The sequence below is a fragment of the Dromiciops gliroides genome, chromosome 2 (genome assembly GCF_019393635.1).
Source record: "Dromiciops gliroides isolate mDroGli1 chromosome 2, mDroGli1.pri, whole genome shotgun sequence".
Taxonomy (NCBI): Eukaryota; Metazoa; Chordata; class Mammalia; order Microbiotheria; family Microbiotheriidae; genus Dromiciops; species Dromiciops gliroides.
Window position 1 is genome coordinate 608,602,050 of NC_057862.1, and position 22,480 is coordinate 608,624,529.

Below are 22,480 nucleotides of genomic sequence, written 5' to 3' on the forward strand. Positions count from 1 at the left end.
TTAACATAATAGTACCAGAACTCACTTGCTTTTCTGTGTTCTCTTTTGCTCTCAGTCATCTCTCTATTTCAAAAGTCTTTCATGGATGCTCCACCCCCCAATCATTATCTCTACCCACCAACTTCATCAATAAATGGCCTTCCTTGTAACAGTTACCATAAAGATCAGCAAATCCCCATATTGGCTATGGCCAAGAAATTATTTCTCATTCTAAACCTCTAGTTTGTTGCCTTTCTGCCCAAATCATCGTCATCCTAAAGTCATGATTAGCTATTGTCATGATTATAGTTCATAAGTCTTTGAGAATTGTTTTCTTTTACGTTATAGTATGCATTTTATATATTCTGGTTGTGTTTGCTTCATTCTGCATCAGTTTATGTGGGTTATCCCAGGTTTTCTCTGAATCTGATGTTTTTTTTAAATTTCTTACAGCACAGTAATCTTTTATATTTATAAGAAGGATTACCTTTTCAGTTTGGGAGCAATGGATAAAAGTTGCAGAGGCCAATTTAAGTTTATATAAGGCCATTTCTAGAATGACCTGTCAAAGGAGGCAGTTCCCTTCAAAGGCCCCCTGTTGGGGGGAATGCTGGATAACTGTTCATTGGGTATGTTTTTGGACTTGTACAGGCATGGGTTGGATTGGGAACCTCAGATCTTGTGATTCTGTTAATAGCAGATTTATTTATTTATTTTTTTGGACTCAGATCATGTGAGTCTGTGAAGAACTGCAAAAAAGGCAGATTGCACCTGACTGAACTAATTAGCATTTTCATGTATACTTTGTGGACCAGTCCCTGCCCCTCCTCCCCAGTTACTCTTCTGCATGTTCATTATGGTAATGTTAGTAGCATTTTCTAACATGAAGGAGTATAAGAAGTCTACTTCTGGAATACCTAGGCATTTGAGAAGGCTAATCACTGTATCAGCCATTAATAAGAATCAATTAAATACCTAGTATGCCAGGTGCTGGGAGTGCTAACACAATAAGTGAAACAAGCCCTACTTATAGGGAGCTTACATTCTAATGGTGGAGACAACAAAGATATACTTAAACACAACAGAAGAAATGTAAAGAGAATAAGTACCATTTATTTACTAATAATTGCTTTTTAAAATTTTAATTGATAATAAGTTTTCAGTTCCAAATCTATTCCTTCTTCCCTTCTTCCCCTTTACCCTCCTTGGGGCAGTAAGCAATCAGATATAGGTTATACATGTATAATCACGTAAACATTACCATATTAGTCATTTTGTACCAGAAAACCCCAAATTAAAAAGTGAAAATGAAAATGGCACACGTCAGTCTGTGTTCAGTCAATATCAGTTCTTTCTTTGGAGCTGGAGAGTGTGCTTCATCATTACTCCTTTGGGATTGTCTTGGGTCATTGTTTTGCTCAGAATAGTTAAGTCATTCACATTTCATAAAACAGTATTGCTGTCTCTATGCGCAACATTGTTTTGGTTCTGCTCACGTCACATACATCAGTTCATACAATTCTTTTCAGGCCTTTCTGAAATTATCCTGTTTGTCATTTCTTATAGCACACTAATATTCCATCACCATCACGTATTATAGCTTGTTTAGCCATTCCATAATTGATGGGTATTCCTTTGATTTCCAGTTCTTAGCCACCACAAAAAGAGCTGCTATAAATAATTTTGTACAAATAGGCCTTTTTCTTTTTGGGGGCTGTCTTTGGGATATCAACCTAGCAGTGGTATTCCTGGATCAAAGTTTGATAGCCCTTTGGGCATAGTTCCAAATTGCTCTCCAGGATGGTTGTATCAGTTCACAACTCCACCAATAGTGGATTAGTATCATAGTTTTCTCATATCCCCTCCAACATCCAATATTTCCTTTTTTGTCATATTTGCTATTCTTGATAGGTGTGAGGTAGTAAGTACCTCAGAGTTGTGGTTTTTTTGGTTGTTTTTAGTGAGGCAATTGGGGTTAAGTGACTTGCCCAGGGTCACACAGCTGGTAAGTGTTAAGTGTCTGAGGTCGGATTTGAACTCAGGTACTCCTGACTCCAGGGCTGGTGCTCTATCTACTGTGCCACCTAGCTGCCCCATAGAGTTGTTTTAATTTGCATTTCTCTGAGCAATAGTGATCTAGAGTATTTTTTCATATGACTGTAGATAATTTCTTTGAAAACTGACTGTTCATATCCTTTGACCATTTGTCAATTGGGGAATGACTTGTATTTTTATAAATTTGACTCAGTTCTCTATATAGTTGAGAAATGAGATCTTTATCGGTGATACTTGTTCATTGTATTGCTGAGAGTAGTTAAGTCATTCACAGTTGTTCATCAAACAATACTGCTGTCACTATGCACAGTGTCCTCCCAGTTCTGCTCACTTTACTATATATCAGTTCATATGAGTCTTTCCAGGTTTTTCTGGTATCATTCTGTTTGTCATTTCTTATAGCACAGTACCATTCCATTACAATCATATACCACAGCTTCTTCAGTCATTGATTGAAATTGATGGAAATTCCCTTGTTTCCCAATTCTTAGCTACCACAAAGAGTCGCTACAAATAGTTTTTGTACAATTTTTCTCCCTTTTCTCTTTTTCACGATTACCATGTTAACAGTTTCCCTCCATCCTATTCCCTTCCCCATGATATTTACTCTATTTATCTATCTTCTTTCACCCTATCCCTCTTTAAAAGGGATTTGCTTCTGTCTGTCCCTTCCTCCAATCTGCCCTCCCTTCTTTTGCCCCCCTCTCTTTATCCTCTTCCCCCCTATTTTCCTGTAGGGTTAGATAGATTACCCCACCCAATTAAGTGTGTATGTTCTTCCCTCCTTGAGCCAATTCTGATGAGATTGAGGTCTTTGAGCCAATTCTGAGGAGTGTTAGGATCTTTTACTTCCCAGATTAAATAGATTACTCCACCCAATTGGGTGTGTGTGTGTTAATCCTCCTTGAGGCAACTCTGATGAGATTAAGGTCTTTGAGCCTATTCTGATATGTAAAATTCATTTACTGCCCTGCTTCTCCATCTCTTCCCACACTCTATAAGTCCTTTCCTGTTTCTTTCATGTGAGATTTCACTCCATGCTACCTCTGCCCTTCCCCCTCTCCCAGTGCATTCCCCATACCCCTCAATTTTACCCTAAAGATGTCATCATGGGGCAACTAGGTGACATAGGGGACAAAGCATCCATCCTGGATCCAGGGGGATCCCAGCCAAGACCCAGCCTCAGACACAAGATAGTCACCCACTGCACCACTGCAGGCATGTCCCCCAACTCCAGTTTTTTATGGTTCTCTAGGGTCTTGTATTTGGAAGTCAGATTTGCCATTCAGTTCAGGTCTTTTCATCATGAATACCTGAAAGTCCTCTTTTTCATTGAAGTCCCATTTTTTCCTCTGAAAGATTATGATCAGTTTTGCTGGGTAGGTAATTCTTGGTTGTAATCCTAATTCCTTTGCCCTCTGGAATATCCTATTCCATGCCCTCCAGTCCTTTAATGTAGAAGCTGCTTGATCTTGTGCTATCCTGACTGGGGCTCCACAGTACTTGAATTCTTTCTTTTTGGCAGCTTGCAATATTTTCTCCTTGACCTGAGAGCTCTGGAATTTGGCTATAATAGTCCTAGGAGTTTTCCTTTTGGGATCTCTTTCTGGAGGTGATCGGTGGATTCTTTCAATTTCTATTTTACCTTCTCCTTCCAGAATATCAGGGCAATTTTCCCTGACAATTTCTTGGAAGATGATGTCTAAACTCTTTCCTTGATCATAGTTTTCAGGTAGACAATAATTTTTAATTATCTCCCTGGACCTATTTTCCAGGTCAGCAGGTTTTTTTGTGTTTGTTTTTCTTTTTCTTTTTTTGTGAGGCAATTGGGGTTAAGTGACTTGCCCAGGGTCACACAGCTAGTAAGTGTTAAGTGTCTGAGGCCAGATTTGAACTCAGGTCCTCCTGACTCCAGGGCCAGTGCTCTATCCACTGCACCATCTAGCTGCCCCGTCAGCAGTTTTTCCAAGAAGATATTTCACATTGCCCTCGTTTTTTTTATTCATTTGGATTTGCTTTATTGTGTCTTGGTTTCTCATAAAGTCACTAGCTTCCATTTGTTCAATCCTAATTCTTACGCAATTATTTTCATTAGAGAGCTTTTTGTACCTCCTTTTCCATTTGGCCAATTTGGCTTTTCAAACTGTTGACTTTTTTCTCATGTCTTTCCTGCATCGCCCTCATTTCTCTTTCCATTTTTTCCACTACCTCTCTAACTTTATCTTTAAAGTCCTTCTTGAGTGCCTCTATGGCCTCAGACCAATTCATATTTTTCTTGGAAGCTTTAGATATAGGGGCCCTGATGTTGACATCTTCTTTTGAGAGTGCACCTCGATCTTCATTGAATAAACTTTCTGTGGTCCTCACCTTTCTCTGTCTGCTCATCTTGCCTTTCTTTTACTTGACTTTTAGCTCCTTAAAGTGGGGCACTGTTTCCAGGCTGCAGTATTCCAAGCTTAAGAAGTCCCAGGTGGTATGATTTAAGGAGGATCAGGTTTTTCACTCACCTGGCCTGTTCCGTGATCTGTAGATGACCCCAGACCAACTTGCTAATCAACCAGCTTTGTGTGTTGTGTTTGTCAGCTCTGATGAGCCTGTGCCCCTCCCCCACCTGGGTCACTGCTACTCAAGCCTACCTCCTGGTTCCCAGCAGGGGTGAAAAATCCAAGTTCTGCCTCAGCACCAGCATAGACCCCTGTAGTCTCTCCCCTTCCCTGGGCTCAGCCTTCTCACCAGACTGGGAGCTTAGTTCCAGATGACACGGGCACTGCAGCTGATTCAGAGGCTTGGGGTGGGGGGGGGGGAGGGGGGTCTCTTTTTCTGGTGAGACCTTCCTGGGACTGGATCTGTGTCAGGGTGACTGTAGGGTTGGGCTCCACTCCTGTCTTAGCACAGCACCTCCCTCCTTCTGACCTTCCAAGCCATCCTTGGTTGGAAGATGATTTTAGCACATTCTTCTATGGGTTTTGCTGCTCCAGGAATTGTCCTATGGCATTATTTGGATGTTTTTTGGAGCGATTGTATCATGAGTTTGAGAGCTCACTGCATTTCCTCCATCCATCTTGGCTCTGCCCCTAGCAGTGATACTTGTTGCAAAAATTATTTCCCACTTTTCTGCTTTCCTTTTAATTTTGCTTACAAGTAATTGCTTTCTAAAATGGTTAGGTAGCACTTGGTTCTAGCAGATACTTTGTATAGTCAGGCTCAAATCTCCTTAAGATGGTTAGATGATAATTCAAAAAGTTCTAAATTCAAATTCACAAGTGATATTGTTGCCCATCTATGCACTGTTTGAAATTTTTATGAAATGGAGATTACTATGTTATTCTAATTTGTGAGAATGGTGTGATTCAGATAATTTAATCTTTTTTTCATTTTCAGGAGTGACATATGATATAAGCCATTATAATGCTTTACTTAAAGTATATCTTCAGAATGAACATAAGTTCTCACCAACTGATTTTTTGGCAAAAATGGAGGAAGCAAATATTCAGCCCAATCGAGTAAGTAGTCTCTTGAAGGGGGGAAGTACATAATAAGACACCTTTCTACTCCTCCCCACCCCCAACCAAAAAAAATTTTTTTTAATCGATTTTTCCATTTTCTTGACAGGTTACATACCAGAGGCTGATTGCTGCTTACTGTAATAAAGGAGATATTGAAGGTGCTAGGTATGGCTTCACATATTAATTTATGTGATAGAACTTTTTTTAAGTAGGGGTGAGGGATAGGAAATCACATAAAATTACTGTTAGAACCATCCATTTTGAATTGGAAAGGAAGTCCAAGAAAATTTTACTAAAAGATGCTTGGTAACGTGGCAGACAGTGTAATCCTTACACTAAAGGGAAGAAAGGATTAGTCTCTATTAGGCATTTGGGCCTGAAATGGTATATTCATTTTTGAGGCCACTGTTCAGTATTACCCATCTGTCTATGAGCTCCTTATAATTTGTTGTTTAGGAAAAAAACAGCTATTTAGGAGATTTGCCCATGGATTATACTTTTTAAATGCCATCCCATGCAAGTCAATTGTATTTTAAGGGGAAAAAAAATTAATGATGGTCTTGCCTTTTGGGGGGAGGGGTGGAGCGATGAGAGTTAAGTGACTTTCCCACGGTCACACAGCTAGTAAGTGTCACCTGTCTGAGGCCAGATTTGAACTCAGGTCCTCCTGAATCCACAGCTGGTGCTCTATCCACTGTGCCACCTAGCTTCCCTGTCTTGCTTTTTTTTTTTTTCAAAACATCTCCCTTCTTCACTGGTGCCCAGAGATCCATCCTTTGTTAATGAATAAAAAAAGTAATACAAAATTCTCCCAGCACACTGCCCCTTCTGATAATTATAAATTCAGGGTATCCCATCCCTGGGCCTTTACCTCTCAGCTTTTCCCGTTTTTCAGGATTATTATACTATTCAGTTGCTGTTCTTTCCATTTCCATTATTGTCATTGTTTATGTTGCTTCCCGGTTTTGCTTCTCCCTCTTTCCATCAGGATGGGAGAGGTCTGGTTACCTACCCATAGTTCATCTGTCAAATAAAGTGGTTGTGGATTCAAGTGCCTCTGACACTGATTACCTGTTCCCAAGGGCTGTTCACCTCACCTTCCAGAGGCATCTGTAGGATAAGGTTGGGTTAGGGGGACTCTTCTGGAACTTTTCCTGAGCTAGTTCTTTGCCTTATCTTCCATTTCCACTAAATTGGTCCTCTACTGTTGATAGTAAATTTGACTAGTAAAACAGATAATCACTTGGGAAATATTTTTGCATTTTTCTTTAAAAGGCTACCATTATTGGATTGTAATTTTTCTTGCTAACATAATTTCTCTTATCTTTCAGCAAAATTCTTGGATTTATGAAGACAAAAGATCTTCCAGTAACAGAAATAGTATTCAGTACCCTTGTCACAGGGCATGCGAGAACTGGGTAATATAAAATATTTTAATTTTTTAGTGACAAAAATCTTAAACCTTGACTCTTCATCTCCTTGAAGTCTGAATTACCATATGAGAAAGAATGCATACATCATTCCTATTATACTTGGCCCACTTCCATTAAATTAGACTTAATCTTAATCAAGAATTAATTTCTGTTTCAAGTATTGAAATTCACCCAATTTATCCATGTAAGGTAATTCATTGGTTTGTTCCTGAAAATGTTAAAAAGTAACTTAAGTGGTGATCTTATTCTTAGAAAAGGTTAATTTGTTCCCAAGAGTAATCAGGTTAAATCATTCTTACTTGAATATCCCCTTCATTATTAGATCATTTGCAAAAGTTCATTAAAATAATTAGCTTTTTATATTTTGATATTTCAGAAACCTAGAATTGTGATTACTCACATTTAGGCTTTAGAATATTGTATTGATACATAAAAGACATTTTGAACCTCATATTTTGCCATCTTAGAGAATCAAATAATTTTAGAGTAACATAACAATTGTTTAAATAGGAATGTCTTTTAAAACTCTTTCAAATAATTTACAGGGATATGCAAAGTGCAGAAAATATTCTTTCTGTGATGAGAGAAGCAGGAATTGAGCCTGGTCCAGATACTTATTTAGCATTATTGAATGCATATGCTGAGAAAGGTGACATTGACCGTGTTAAACAGGTATGATTTATGCAGTTTAAATTACACGTTAACGTATCTAACAAGAAATTGAAATATCTAACAAGGCAAGAAAGGGGAAGTAGAATTTATTCCCATTTTATCATCTGAAACATTGTCCAGTGGGTCAGTATTATTTAGGGAAAATTTTGTATTATTTAGCAACTTAATGTTATTTTAACAGCTAATGGTTATAATAATATAATTAAATATATATTTTTTAATGTATCCTTAGAAATGGTGATTATTTTAGTTTTGGAAAAGAAAACCTTATTGTTTAAATTTAAATATGAATGAATGACTTAACTTTTATTACTTTGGAATTGTCTACAGACTCTGGAAATGATGGAGAAGACTGATAACTACCTTATGGACAGAGATTTAATGCAAATTATCTTTAGCTTCAGCAAGGCTGGATATCCTCAGTATATCTCCGAAATTTTGGGACTCATGAAATATGAAAGAAGATATATTCCAGGTTAAAATTTAAAAGATTTATTTATAATTGATAAAAACCTGAACCTTTTCTTTTAATGTTATGGGAAAAAATTTTTCCTAAAAGTATCTGAATCTAAATTATAGTCAGTGGCATAGAAATCTAGAAGTCCTTGGAAGCCAACATGTAAAAGTAGCTTCGATTATTTTCTTTTAAATGAACTTATAGTATTAACATAAAATTTCAAAGCGTATGTTTTAATTCAGAAATATTTTCTTTGACTTCTAAAAGCAGTTTTTAAAAAGATAGATGCACATGTTCTGTATTTTTGAATTTTCATGTTTTCTGTGTGATAATCAGTTTTCAAGTGCTGCAAATTGCTCTTGAATGCGAGAATATGGTTCAAAGTAAGGGATAACTTGTAGTAGTTGAAGTATCACGTTATTTAATTTTTATAGCAAGTATATTTATCTGTTTATTTTCTAGATGTGATGAACCTTTGTCTGAGTTTAGTGACGGAAGGATTGGAAGATGTAGCAATGCAAATTTTAGTGTCATGTCCAAAATCAGTCATGGAGAATACAAATGAAAATACTTCAAACCCAAACAACTTTGGCAGTTTTTTTTTACAACATTGTGTCACCATGAATACGGTATTCAATTCTTTTATTTCCTAAAGCTTACTATTTAGAACAGAAGTAAAGAGTGAAAAAATAGACTTTAAGAAAATTGTGACACTCTAAGGACTTAGTGATGAGAATGTGATATTGCAAATAGAGAGTTTTTCCTTCACACTTTTTTGAAAAAATATTGGAATATTTGCAGAACATGAGAAGGCTAATAAAATGTATTTATTTCCTTTTAGCCCTTCAACAAGTTGGAAGAATTTTGTGAAAAGTTAAAGGAAGAGAAGCTGCATAGTGCCCCTTTACAGTTCACATTGTACTGTGCTCTGAAAGCCAAGAAAACTGGTATTCCATTCTAAAATTGAAAACAAATGTAGATTTTTGTCCTGAAATAGTTTTTATAATATTCCCTGGTTTGTTTTTTTTTTTTTTTCAGCTTTGGCAACTGACCTCATGAAGGCAATGAAGGAACAGAAAGCTCCCATCAGACCACACTATTTTTGGCCATTGCTAGCTAGACATCATAAGGATAAAGACAGTCAAGGTTAGTTATTTTATTTCCTTGTTTGCTAAATAAAGGCATAATAATTCAGGAACCCATTTTGATGCTGTGAGCATATGTACAAACCTAATTAAATTCTTTGGTGATAACTATTCAGAGTAGAAGAATTTCTTTTGGACATGTGAGAATGTTTACTTTCACACAGATTTCCCTTAAACATTTTAAAAAACAGAACATTATATGATTTTAAATTTCATTTCTTAGTCTTTTTTGAATTCAAATTCATAATGAAAACATAATGACAAAATACTGTGCATTATTAATTTTCAAAATGAGGGCTTTTGGTTCTTGCTATTACAGTCCTGTAGAAAATTAAATATTTATAGATGCTTTCAAAGTAAAGCCACATCCCAAGTTTAGGTTTCACTAAAACAACAGAGAAGCTTAATAGTTTTCTTTGTGAAACATCTTTTTTTTTTTCCTTTTAACTGATGAGCTAAATTTGAGCTTAGTTACAGTAATAGAAAAGACAGGGAAACTCCTATTGCCAGATGAGTGATCGTGACCTGACAGCACGCTGATTGAAGGGCAGAAATGCAGTCTTTCGGGTCCTTAAGTAGGTTGGAGCATTTAGCACACTTTTCCCTGTTACACATGGGATGTCTATGGTCTATGAATAAGAATGGAACAAATATTAAATTTTAGAGTACAGTGTCTAATTCTTTGGTTTGCGTTATTGGTAATTCAGAAAGAGTACTCTCATAAAAAGATGCTTTTAACAGAAGTACTTTCCCCTTGGGGAAACAAAAAATGGTCTTTTCCCTCTTATCTCACAGTATAATGTGCTCTAGAATGAGATGCAGAGTTGTTAGTGTGACATTGGGTGACAAACAAAATGCACAAACACAAAAAAAGTGCTTTTAGCAGACTGTTCATGTTGCAATTTTATTTTAAATATACAGTTGTATTCAGGTTTAGAAGAAATGCTGAAACAAGTATTCCCTAATTGTTTCTGACTATAAAAGTCTCTAATCCCTTTTAGAAAGATCTTTGTGAAAACAATATGCAGTTTTATTAACTCTTTGCATATCTTCTAGTTCTGAAACTCCAAGGTCACCTATAACATCATGTTTCTGAAGCAGAAAGTTAGTATCATTCCATGAAAACTTTAGTTCATTTATTATCTCTCTTGATTTCATCTTTTAGAAATAACCTCTGAATGTTTTTTGGTTTTATGATTATCAAATCCTAAAATATATTTGATAACTGTTATTGAAATGTTTATTGAGTTTGTAAGTGAAGCCTTTGCTTTTCTGAACAACAACAAGGCTTAAATCAGGGATATATTACTAAATTCACCTTAGGTAGGTTAGTGGATAAATATGTTAAGGGACCTGCTTTTTGGCAGAGATGACTTTTCTTCATTTGTAGTTTACGCTAGTACCCTCCAAAAGAGGTTTTAGTTGTATCCAGGTGCAACTAAATGTAAAATCTAAAATCAAAGATCTGACCTTGCTGGCAACAAACCCATTTATTACTTAGTGGAGAACTCTCAATGATCACTCAGTGGAGAACTAAATTCTTAAGGACTTTTTTGAGATTTAGTGAAATTAAGTGGCTTGTCTGATCCCATAGCTATAAATGTCAGAGGCAAAATTTGAACCCACATCTGTCCCTAGTCTAGGGTATAAAACCATAGAATCATATAATTGGAAGGGACTCTAGACATCATCTAAATCAAGGGCTTCATTTCATAGTTGAGAAAAGTGTAACCCTCAGAACTTAGATGGATATTTGAGGTCTCTCATTTTGCCTAGTAGCAGAGCCATGTCCTTGTTCTCGCTCCTTTTTTCCTACCATATAATCTAATTGTGTTAAGTCATACTGTTTTTACTTTACTATAAGCCCTAGCTATAAGAGTATAGGAAAAAAAGAAACCCACAAACCCTCACCGTCAATAATTCATGAGATTATCAGTGTTGTCAGTCTTTAGAACTGTAGATTTTCCTTTTTAGAGGTTCCTGTCTTTTTTTGTTTGTTTTTAACTAACAGAGTAAACAGTGTTCTTGGATATAAGGTGAACAAGTGGTGTCTTTATTTTTTTTTTCTGATGTTAAACTTCATGAAACCAAATGTGTGTGCACATGTGCTCACGTACATACTCAAACACATCCAACACACATAAACAGAAGCAATTGAAATGAAATTCAACTTTGCTTGAGGGAGAAGTATATATCTGAATAGAAAACTACAAAAAACAGATGTTGAGAAGCAACTTTGAATAACCAAATAAAATATCTCAAGCTTGCCAAGAAATTAATTATATATCCAATCGAAGCTAATTTAAGCAAATTTGAAAGAATTCTGGGTTTTTAACCTACAACTTCAGACAGGTCATAGGGGTTTTTCTTAATAGTTTTATCCCCTATAGCATGAATGCAAAAATCTCCATAAACCTAGCTTGTTTCACTAATCAGAACTCTAAGTATTTATCAGGTTTTTGAGAATGGATAGAAACTAAAAACAACACAACTAATTTAGAGTCAGGATGCGTTATGGAATTGTAAAATGAATATGAAAGGTGAGAATTTAATGACCATGAAGTATTATTATTACACATTTGAAGATTCAGATTTCTTTGAAACCCAGGGACTTGGTTGACCTTTGCAGAAAGTGAAGAACAGTGCTTAATGATGATGATGACTGCAATTTTATGACCAGGTTCTTGCCACCATAAATTACAAAAGGGTTATCCTTAAGGAGTTCAGACTTAAAAATCAGTGTAGGTGAATGGAAGGAAATTGTTAGAAACTGGAATATATCACTACCGGCTATAAAAATCGAGCACCTAGCAATAAATGACCTGATAGCAAGAATTATCCATCAGAAGTTCACTGTCTTTCATGGATTTGCAAATCTTCACACTAAAAATAGCCTATGACTGCACTGGAACCATGTCTGTTAGCTGTATCTAACCACATTGTTGCTGATGATTGCCTGGGTGGTATATGGAGTCATAAGTGTTAAGAATAGCCCTTTAAATACTATTCATACTCATTGCTACATGGGAGGAGAAAGCTTTCCAAATACTACAGAGACCTAGAAGAAGAGCGTAAAGAATATCTTATAATCAGTCATCCAGCCTGCTCCTGGAATTGTATCAAATTCTTTCAGTGAATCTACAAAGGATGAGCTAATATATATCTGAATAAAAAAACCACTTATTTCATCTACCCTTGCAGTATTCTGTCAAACATTAAATATGCAAGAATAATAGGCAGTTACTTGTCCCAGGACCATTGCTACCTTAGTCTCATCAAGGAAAGTGAGAATGAGATCAAAATAACAGCATTCAGTTCACGACAGTTAAAACTGTACAAAATTCCTTACATGCAAAATCTTAGTTGGACAAATCATAACTTTTTCAAAATTTGCTTAGATCAAAAAGTATTTTGGTCAATGAAAACTCATTAATCATCTTTTCTGCATCTACTTTGAATCATTTTTAATAACCCTTTTAAAGAGAGATGTTTTGGCTTAATTGGACGAGAAAAGATGTTTTCCACAGATTGCTAAAGAGTCACTGTTAAGATATTAAAATGAAGAAGTTGAAATCACGTGTCCAATATAAAAAGCATATTTGTTTTTTTCTTGTCATTCCAACAATAGCAAGAGAGTGACATTTTAGTGTAAAATTTAGTTGAGAGTGTGCTTTCAGCTATGACTCTAGTAAAAACTTAAATGGTTTCAATTGGTTTTTGTTGACAGTCTAAGGTTATGCTGGTCCATTAGCCATTTTATGTCCCTTGGCCACCCTTTGTGTCAGAAACAAAAACAACTGGCTCCAAAAGACTTAGATATAGGTGACTGAAACAGGAGCTCCTTGGAGCAGACTTTTTGTTGTGATTGTTATCTTTTGTTTCTATATGTCCAGACTCTTTAATCTTGTTTCCTCTTATGAAATGTTTGTGATAACTACTTACTCATGGTTTTGAGAGTTAATTCATTTCTATCTAGTGATTTAAGCTTGCAAGTATTCAGTAGTATCTGGGAACATAAATTTTATTATTTACAAATTAAATTGTTAAGTTACTGTATACACAAGACCCCGATAGTTTCTAGATTTGGGGGGTCGGGTGGGTGGGGGGATAAGATCTTAAGGAAGCTGCAAGTAAAGTCATCATATGTAACAAAGATCTAGATTGTATTTTTGTGTTTGTATTCATGTGTTATCCAAACAGTTTCCTTAAGTTAAAAGTCAGTTTTCTCTTGTGTTTTTCAGCTAGAGAGTTCTGTGGACTTCTGTGCTTGTGCTTATGTTGAGAGCTATTGGTTCTGTTCACCTGAATTGTTTCCTAATATGAAAACTTAATGGGTTTTTTACATTTGCTAAATTTTCAAAATAATTTTATTTCTTGCAAGCCTTTTTGTGGTTAAGATTTAAAAAGTGGTAGAAAAATTAATCTTTTTTTTTTTTTTGATATTTAGAACTAAAAGAAGGATCTTGTGCAGAGATGCAGAATTTAATCCTTCATATATCATTAAGGGCTCAGAGGGAAAGCACATTGTAGTGCATCATATAAAATACTCATCTAGGTGTCACTTTTCTGTATGTGACACCTTGGGGGGAAAGGCTCAGATTTTTAAGGGAGTAATTTATGTCTGATAAGTAATAAAAATAAGAATATCTTTTCGTTATTACTTGAGAAATTGTTTTCCTCCAACTTTGCTAAAGCAAAAATATGATCTTTATGTTATGTGTATTGACCATAACATTTGCCATTTCATTTGTATGTTGGAAATAAATTCTTATACCTGACCAGTTTTGGACGGTGTTCTAAGAATGATTAAATCGTTCTGGTAAAAGAAGGTAGACTTTTGCAATTAGAAGAATGACTGACTTTGTTCAGAAAAATTGAAATGTCTCTAAGTATGTGTATACATTGACTTCTCTCTTTAAAACATCAAATGTTTGCTATCAAGAAAAAAGACAAATGTCTTATCAAGAAATTATTTAAAAACAAACAGGATCAGGTTTAAATTCAAAGAGACAATAGTGTCTTTGGGTTAAAATGCAAAATACCTGTATTCACTTTCCTTGTTTTAAAACTGTGAAAAAACAAAACGTTAGAACCCAGTAGGTTTCCCCACCTGTCTTCATGACAGCCCAATTTTGAAGTTTGTTTGACTGTTGAACATCCTGAAAAAAACCTTTCCACTATCATGTTGAGTCTACAACCCAACCCCCAGTCCCAGAGATCTGTCCAGTGTTGCTATAGCCAGAGACATTCTTTTGTCATGCCACACATAGCCTGTGGAATGCAGTTTTACTTAGCTGAATATGAAGGACGTATGTGTCCCATACCTAGTAGTGTGTGAAGGATTCTTGTTTTTCTTAAGCTTCCTAGGTTTTCTTTCAAGTGGCACTTTTATACTATTGTAGTTAAATCATAAACATGTTTTATAATTGAAAATGTGATTCCTGGGATGCTTGGGATTTGTCCAACGCCCTGCTTCCTCTAGTTCAGGAGTACCTAGTGCTAACTAAGTTCATAGTGAGAATGAAAGGCTTTATTTTTTCTTACCCAGCAGTCTCATTTTCCTTTTTCTCAATCATTTTGTGTTTATCAAGATGTTGCCAATCTTTTATTGTCTTTTTAAAAATTATGTTCTGGAGATTTAAACTTGAGTATTTTTTTTTTTAAATTTTTTTTTTTTAGTGAGGCAATTGGGGTTAAGTGACTTGCCCAGGGTCACACAGCTAGTAAGTGTTAAGTGTCTGAGGCTGGATTTGAACTCAGGTACTCCTGACTCCAGGGCCAGTGCTCTATCCACTGCGCCACCTAGCTGCCCCTGAGTATTTCTTTTAAAAGAAGATTGAACTGAGCCTTTGCTGTTTTATTCCATTGTGTTTTTCCTTTTTAGGTGTAATTGAAATTGTCAAAAGAATGCTTGAGTTGGGAGTAAATCCTGATGCGGAAACATATGGGAATTATGTCTTTCCCTCTTTTGATAGTATACAGTCAGCACGTGCTGTACTGAAGGTAAGTCAAATTGGCTTTGTTTGTTTGTTTTGTGTTTTTTTAGTGAGGCACTTGGGGTTAAGTGACTTGCCCAGGGTCACACAGCTAGTAAGTGTCAAGTGTCTGAGGCCACATTTGAACTCAGGTCCTCCTGACTCCAGGGCCGGTGCTCTATCCACTGCGCCACCTAGCTGCCTCCCAAATTGGCTTTTAATTTTGATATCTAGCTCCAAATACTTGAGCTTGAGACTATAGGTTATTGTCCCAGTCCATCCCATATTCCTTCAGAAAAGAAGTGGTTTAGTGAAAGTCTAGGAACCAGTCACTTACATGCCAGTTTAGGGTGGTAGAAAGGCTGGTCCTAGGCTTTCATTAATATAGGGAGTGCCTGGAGCTCACACAGCTGGGCAACTTCTCTCACATTTGGAGTTTTAGAGAGTGCATCAAACCACCAAATGGCTAACTTGGCCAAGGCCACAAAGACATTCAGGGTCCCGCAGGATTCAAGTCCGGGCTTCCTGACTTCACAGCTGTGTTTCTTCTATACATTTGTAATGTGTAAAAAGCTTTTTAAATTATAAATTTTATTATAAATATTAATTTGAAATTTATGATAAAGGAAAAATGTATGTGATGGGCATCTTTCTGTCAGGTGTCAGTCATCTCTTATCCTTTTTCCTCTTTTCCCTCCCCAGTTGTTAGTCCCCGTACCTTTATTACCTCACCCCCACACCCCTCACCATCCCCTCCTCACCCCACTCCCCCCCATTCCTCCATTTAGGTTTTTCTTTTCAAACCTCTTGAGAAAAGAAGAAGAAAAACCAAATAACCACAGACCAGCAAAACATGGTCGATTGGCCTTATCCAGAAATTCATGTCTTCCTGTTCTGCTTAAGTCCGTTACTTCTCTGAGTAGCATGCTTCATCTTAGTGCCCCGGAATCATGTTAGGTCATTGAATTGATGAGAAGACTTATGTCTTTTCAAATTATTTGTCATTAACAGTGTTATTGAATAAATTGTTCAGGTTCGACTTACTTCACTGTGCATCAGTTCATATGACTATTGATAGCTTGAATTTTTTCCATTGGAAACTTTGTTCTTGTATTTTGACCATTTATCCATTGGTAAATGTCTCATGTTGTTAAAATTTTGAACCAGGTCCTTATATAACTTATTAGAACTTTATCAGAGAAGCTTGGTATTAAACTTTTCCCCAGTTAAGTGTTTCCCTTCTAATTGTAGCAACGTTGGTTTTGTTTGGGCAAAAATATCTTCTCTCTCTTTTATTTGATCTTGACCTCTTCTCCTATCCACCACTCTAAGAAGACATTTTTTCCCTTGCTCGTCTAATTTGTTCTTTATGTGAACTTACCAGCTTTATTTTATGATACTTCAGCCAGTGTCTCCTATTTACTATTCCCTATAAATGCTATGCTTTCCCACCACTGTGCCTTTGCTCATCTTGTATCCTGTGCCTGCATTGTCTTCTCCACCTTCTGGTCCCCCTTAGACTAATTGAATTTGTACTCTTTCATTCTTTAACTCCCAACTCAAGTACTACCTACTCCATGACAGATGGTTTATCCCTGTCTTCCTTATTTTTGTCTTATGTTGTGCTCTTTTTATTTGTGCATTTGTCATATCCTTTTCCTGTCCTGGAAATTCTGTTAATGCAGCAAGGGGTAGTGCCTTCCGTAAACCTTTTCTCTCCTGAAGGCCCTACATAGACAAGGTGCTAAATTAAAGTTGAAATCAGATTGATTTAGGTGTGATCATCTGACAGCTGGTGAAATCCAGGCATTCATTGAACACCTCCCCTGTACTAGATGAAATAATTCCTCACAATGTAATAGTACAATAAATCCTATCTCCACCAATTTGATAGAGCAGAGCTGTTTCCTTTGGATTCTATGTGAAGGAATGTTACATTTGTCTCTACACCATAAATTTCATTTGAACTACTGTCAGTGAATCAGGTATTAGCTTATTATATTTCATCTACTGTCGTACTGAACTTTTAAAATCCTGTCATTATCTGAAGTGCCATTGTGAAAGCAAGAACTTGTATAACTTGTATTTATTCACCTCATGCCAAAAACCTAATACCCTTTACATTTAGTGTACATATATATTATATAGTATACATAAGATATACATATAGCACATCTCCCATAAGTACCTGGTTCCTTCATTAATCTAGCAGATTAATGTCATTGCCTAGTGGGTATGAAGCACTGCTATAAATATTGGGTGTAATGAAAAACTTTGTTCTTTCTCTGCTTCTGGACTTAGGAGAGAGATGACATGTAATACAGATAAGCAGAATACTAAGTGATGCAGAAGCACATGAATAGTGCAAACCAAAAAATAGAGAAAGCACAGTGTGTGAGCTGGCGATAGTGAGTCTGAGAGAGTTTGACAGAAGCACAGCATGTGTAGAGGCAAATACTATAGAAGCAGACTTGCAACAGATAGTCCAGATTGTGGGGGACCTTGAATTTGAATTGGATTCACTAGGTAATAGGGACCCACCAAAACTTTTGAGCAGTGGAGGGACTATTAGATCTATTCATAAGAAATATTAGCCTGGGCATAGTCAGCCAATAAACATTTATTAAGCACCTACTATGTGCCTGACAGTATGTGTGCTAAGCACTGGGGATACAAAAAGAGGCAAAAGATAGTCCCTGCTCTCAAGTTCCTAAACAGCTTAATGGGAGAGATAGCAAGCAAATAAATACATACAAACAAGCTGTATACAGGATGAAAAGGAAATAATTAAAAGAGGAAAAGTACTAGAAATAAGAGAGGTTGGGAAAGGCATTCTGTAGAAAATGGGATTTCAGTTGGAATTTAAAGGAAGCCAAGGAAGGTAGTGGTCAGCAGAGGAGGGAGAGCCTTCCAGGTATGGGGGACATCAGAGATAATACCCAGAGCTGAGAGATGGAACGTCCTGTTTGTGGGACGGTCAGGAGGCCAATGTCAGTGAATTGAAGAGTACCTGGCAGGGAGTGAAAGGTGTAAGAAGACTGGAAAGGTAGGATGGGACGAGGTTATGAACAAATAGACGATTTTGTATTTGACCTTGCAGGTAATATTGAGCTACTAGATTTAATGAATACAGGAGGTCCAGCGACAGGGTTGATGAAAGAGTCACTTTGGTGGCTGAATAACGTGGATTGGAATGAGGAGAGACTTGAGGCACGCAGAGTCACTGGCAGGCGATTGCAGTTATCCAGTTATGAGGCTGTGGAGGCTTATACCAGGGTAGCAGCACTATCAGAGGAGAGAGAAGGAGGCACATTTGAAAGGATGTTGCAAATGTAAAATCTTGGAAACAGATTGGATATGGGAGGTGAGAGAGAGGGTAGGAGAGTGATACCTAGGGAAGATGGTGTTGCTTTCTATAGCAGTAGGGAAGCTGCGTGATGGGTGGGAAAGTAATGAATTGGTTTGGGCATGTCACGTTCAAGATACGTGAAGGATAGTTGGAGATACAAGAGGTCAGCCGAGCGTTTAGGGTAGGAAGGCAGGTTTGAAGAATTTCAGTATAGCTGTTGTTTGTTCTTCATCTTTAAAGAGGCTCAATGGCAGCACAAGGTGATTGGAGTTAAGTGAGGGAAAGTTGCACAAAGTTATCAAGTCAAGTGACAAGGCAAAAGTTTGGATGACTGGCTAGGTCCAGGGTACAGTGGAAGACTTTGGCATCTTTGATGTGTTTGACCAAGCTCTAAGCTCTCCGTAGGGCCTGCTTTAGCCACTTTCATGGCTGTTGCAACAAATTATTTGGATCTACCCATTTGGCCTGGAGGCATATCTTCCCATGCTTGGGGTAGACATCCCCCCCTAATTCACCAGTAGGTGAATGGTTGTGTGATTTTCTCTACCTTAGTGGATAGTGGGAATGATACAAAGCTGAAGATTTGCAGGGCACAATTAGTTAATGATAAGGGGGTCTAGAGTTGACTTGGTTCACCCAGGGCTCAGGATGGGGAAAAAGGAGAGAGTGACTAATGCTAGGAAGATGACCTGGGAGAGAATTGAAGTGTCAAGGAATTGGAGCACACAGTGTGGATGAAGAGTAAAGTTTGGTAGGGAAAGGCAGGGGAGAGGTCAGAAATAGTAGATTATGGTCAGATAAGGAAGTTTTGGATTTCTTAAACATGGATATGTGGTACATTGTGGGTGATGGCAAGACCAAGAGTTATAACCATCTGTGTGTGGCTAAGGTGGGAGAAGTGAGTGAGTTGAGGAACTGAGTAGTTTAAGCTGCTCGAGGGAGAGTCATTATGTATGTTGAAGTTCCGTAGTATAAGGGCAGGAGTTGTGGAGAAGAGAGAAATTGTGAGCCATATACCGAACTCATTCAAGAAAGGAGAGTGACCTGGAGGTCTGAAGACAACAGTTACCAGGATTTTGATTGGCCCATAGAAATGAATAACACAAAAACAAACAAAAAGGAAGAGATGGTTACTGAGAGAACCTAGAACCTAGAAGTGGCAGTAGGGAGCCATAGAAAGATAGATGGGAAATTCCTGGGTTGGAAGCAGGAATAAGGTACATGTGAGAAAGATATGTTAGGAAACAGAGGCTAGACAGCTGCTATAGCTTGACAAGTATGTGTTATATAAACAGTTCAAGTGGGTACCAAGAATCACTCGTTAGTCAAGTTTACAGTGTAGTAGATGATAAATTATTTTAAAATGCAGCTTCTGTTTTTAAAAGTTCAGTGACATACTGGACAATCCAAATCATTAAGCAAATAAATAATTCAATGTTAAATTATTGTATTCTTGTCCTTTTCCTCAGCAATAGAATTTCATTATTTAAGATTTGTTGAATGCCATCATTAAGTAAGGTTTCTGTTAGATAGATACCTAATGGGAGATAGAACATTCTATTACCATTGTCTATAGAAGTCTGTGTTGTCTACAGAAGTATGTGTTGTAAGGAATTGTCTCACTTTTGATAAAGGAGATATTCTAAATCCTCAGTAGCCCTCATAAAAAGAAAATGTCCATCATGATTGATTAATTTATCCATGTAATTTCAAGAAAAGTGATGAGTAATCTCCCACGTACAAGAATCCTGGATCAAGGGAAATCTTTTTGTTGAACTCTGTATTTATTCATTGGTAAAAAGTCTAGTTCAATTATATGTTAGTTGACTAGTAAATTTCCAAAGTGGAGATTATATATCAAATTTGTAAAGTAAGAAATCTAATTTGTTCATAAATGCTCATGTCCATAGGAAAACGGGTGTCCAATTAATGACAACATAATGCGTTTAGCTGAATTGAGGAAGGAAGCAATAAATGGAAACCTTGAAGGTGTTTTATCAATATGTGAGTATTCTATCACAACCAACATAACATCCTGTAAAATTGTTGTGAGGCAGTCATTTCCTTAAGTTAAAGTTAATGTCTGTCCGGTACCTCGTGCTTCTCCATAGCACGCAATATTCAGTATTGCAGAAGAACACTGGACAACGAGGAGCACCACCACTACTTAATGAGTTATCTTGAAATGTTCACTGCAGATCTTTTCCTCATTTAAGAAAGATGTGGTGCCATTTGCTGTGCCTCCTTCAAGGTTATTTGTATGATGTCAGATGTCATGATTATTAAACATGGATTTCATTAAGCAAGAGCAGAAAAATCTTAAATGATTTTTTTAAAACTTTATCATACTTTCCTTGAAATAGTCTGACAGGTATTTAGAGAAAGCTAAATATTAATCCATAAAATGAGAAATATAGTAATAAGTTGAATACTATGAAGTGATTTTACTTTCAGTGCTATATATGAAACTTAGCTTTCATTACAAAGCAGTGTCCTGTATAATATACTGACTAGTAGAATTAATAAATATTTTGAAGTGCAGGATTCTCCCTTAAAAATATTTAATATTGTGAAATTTGATTTTTAAAAAGCTGCATTCATGTGTTATTTATTTATTTATTTATGTGTATTTATTTCTGCATGTGTTATAGCTCTTTACATTGTCTTTGTCCAAAAAATTTTTCATTATGTTCTGTTTGATAGTAAAATATGTTTGGGGAAAGGCACCCATTATGTAGGTTGAAATGGGCACAGTATGTTAGTTGTTTCTGAATGTCGGTTAAGGAAGGATGCTTAGTATCTAGGACCTTATCAGACTAATAATGTACTAGGTATTCTTTGATAGCATAAAAATATAAGCTACCTAAAACATTCTTAAGAACTTAATTTAATGAACTTAATTAAAAGGTTTTGTTGTTATCACTTGTGTAATCATCTTAGTGAATAGGCATCAGAGTTGTGTAATCATTCTGTTGTGCTTTTAAAGCATGCAAAATTCCTTATTCACAACTCCATGAAGCTGGTAGCATTTTGGCTGATTTATGATTTAAACCCATCTCCTAATTAATTCCAAGTACAGTGGTCTTCTCACTGTGTCTTGTTATTTTTTAAATTAATGTTTTACTTTTACATCCCCTAGATTTCCCCCTGTATGCCTCCTTCCCCCCACCTCCTTAGATAGCTATCCTTTAGAAGAAAAAGAGTAAGAGAGAAATCAGCAAAACTGATCAATATATTTTTAAAATGTGTCAATATAGGCAAATGTTCATCTGTCTATGGTGAAACTTTTCCTTCCCTCCCACTCCAAACTCTGTAAGAGAGTTAAGGGAGTTGCCTTCTCATATCTCTTTGGTACCATACGTATTCCTTGTACTTTTTTTTTTTAAGTGAGGCAATTTTGGTTAAGTGACTTGTCCGGGATCACACAGCTTGTAAGTGTTAAGTGTCTGAGACCGGATTTGAACTCAGGTACTCCCGACTCCAGGGCTGGTGCTCTATCCACTGCACCACCTAGCTGCCATCCTTGTACTTTTGCAATAGCAGATTTTTTTATTATCTCGTGATTTTTCTTTATATCATAGTAATCATGTGTATTGTTTTCTTTGTTTTCTGTTTTGATCTACAACATTTGATGTAACCTTTCCATACATAATCTTCCCATACTTCTCAGTATTAGTAATAATCATCATTTTTACAGCACAGTAACATTCCGTCTCATCCATGTATCATAATTTGTTTAGTCATTCCCCAATCGAGGGTCTTCTACTTTGCTTCCAGTTCTTTGCTCCCATAATATTTGGGTGTATTTGTAGCCTTAGCAACACCCTCCTTGGGGTATCTGCTCAACAGCAGAATTTCTTAAGTTAGACTATGTAATGCTGTTTTTTAAGAATTTACCAGAACATAGAT

General features: G+C 36.6%; 1 protein-coding gene across 1 annotated transcript in view; it reads left to right on the plus strand.

The window, feature by feature from the left end:
• Positions 1–22,480, plus strand: part of LRPPRC (leucine rich pentatricopeptide repeat containing) — a 112,926-nt gene that overhangs the window by 20,739 nt on the left and 69,707 nt on the right. Inside the window, exons 4-13 of the mRNA XM_043983475.1 lie at positions 5,416–5,537; positions 5,647–5,705; positions 6,872–6,958; positions 7,519–7,645; positions 7,976–8,120; positions 8,565–8,731; positions 8,944–9,049; positions 9,141–9,248; positions 15,132–15,250; positions 20,482–20,575. Coding sequence (XP_043839410.1) covers positions 5,416–5,537; positions 5,647–5,705; positions 6,872–6,958; positions 7,519–7,645; positions 7,976–8,120; positions 8,565–8,731; positions 8,944–9,049; positions 9,141–9,248; positions 15,132–15,250; positions 20,482–20,575 — 1,134 coding nt within the window. The remainder of the gene's footprint in view (positions 1–5,415; positions 5,538–5,646; positions 5,706–6,871; positions 6,959–7,518; positions 7,646–7,975; positions 8,121–8,564; positions 8,732–8,943; positions 9,050–9,140; positions 9,249–15,131; positions 15,251–20,481; positions 20,576–22,480) is intronic.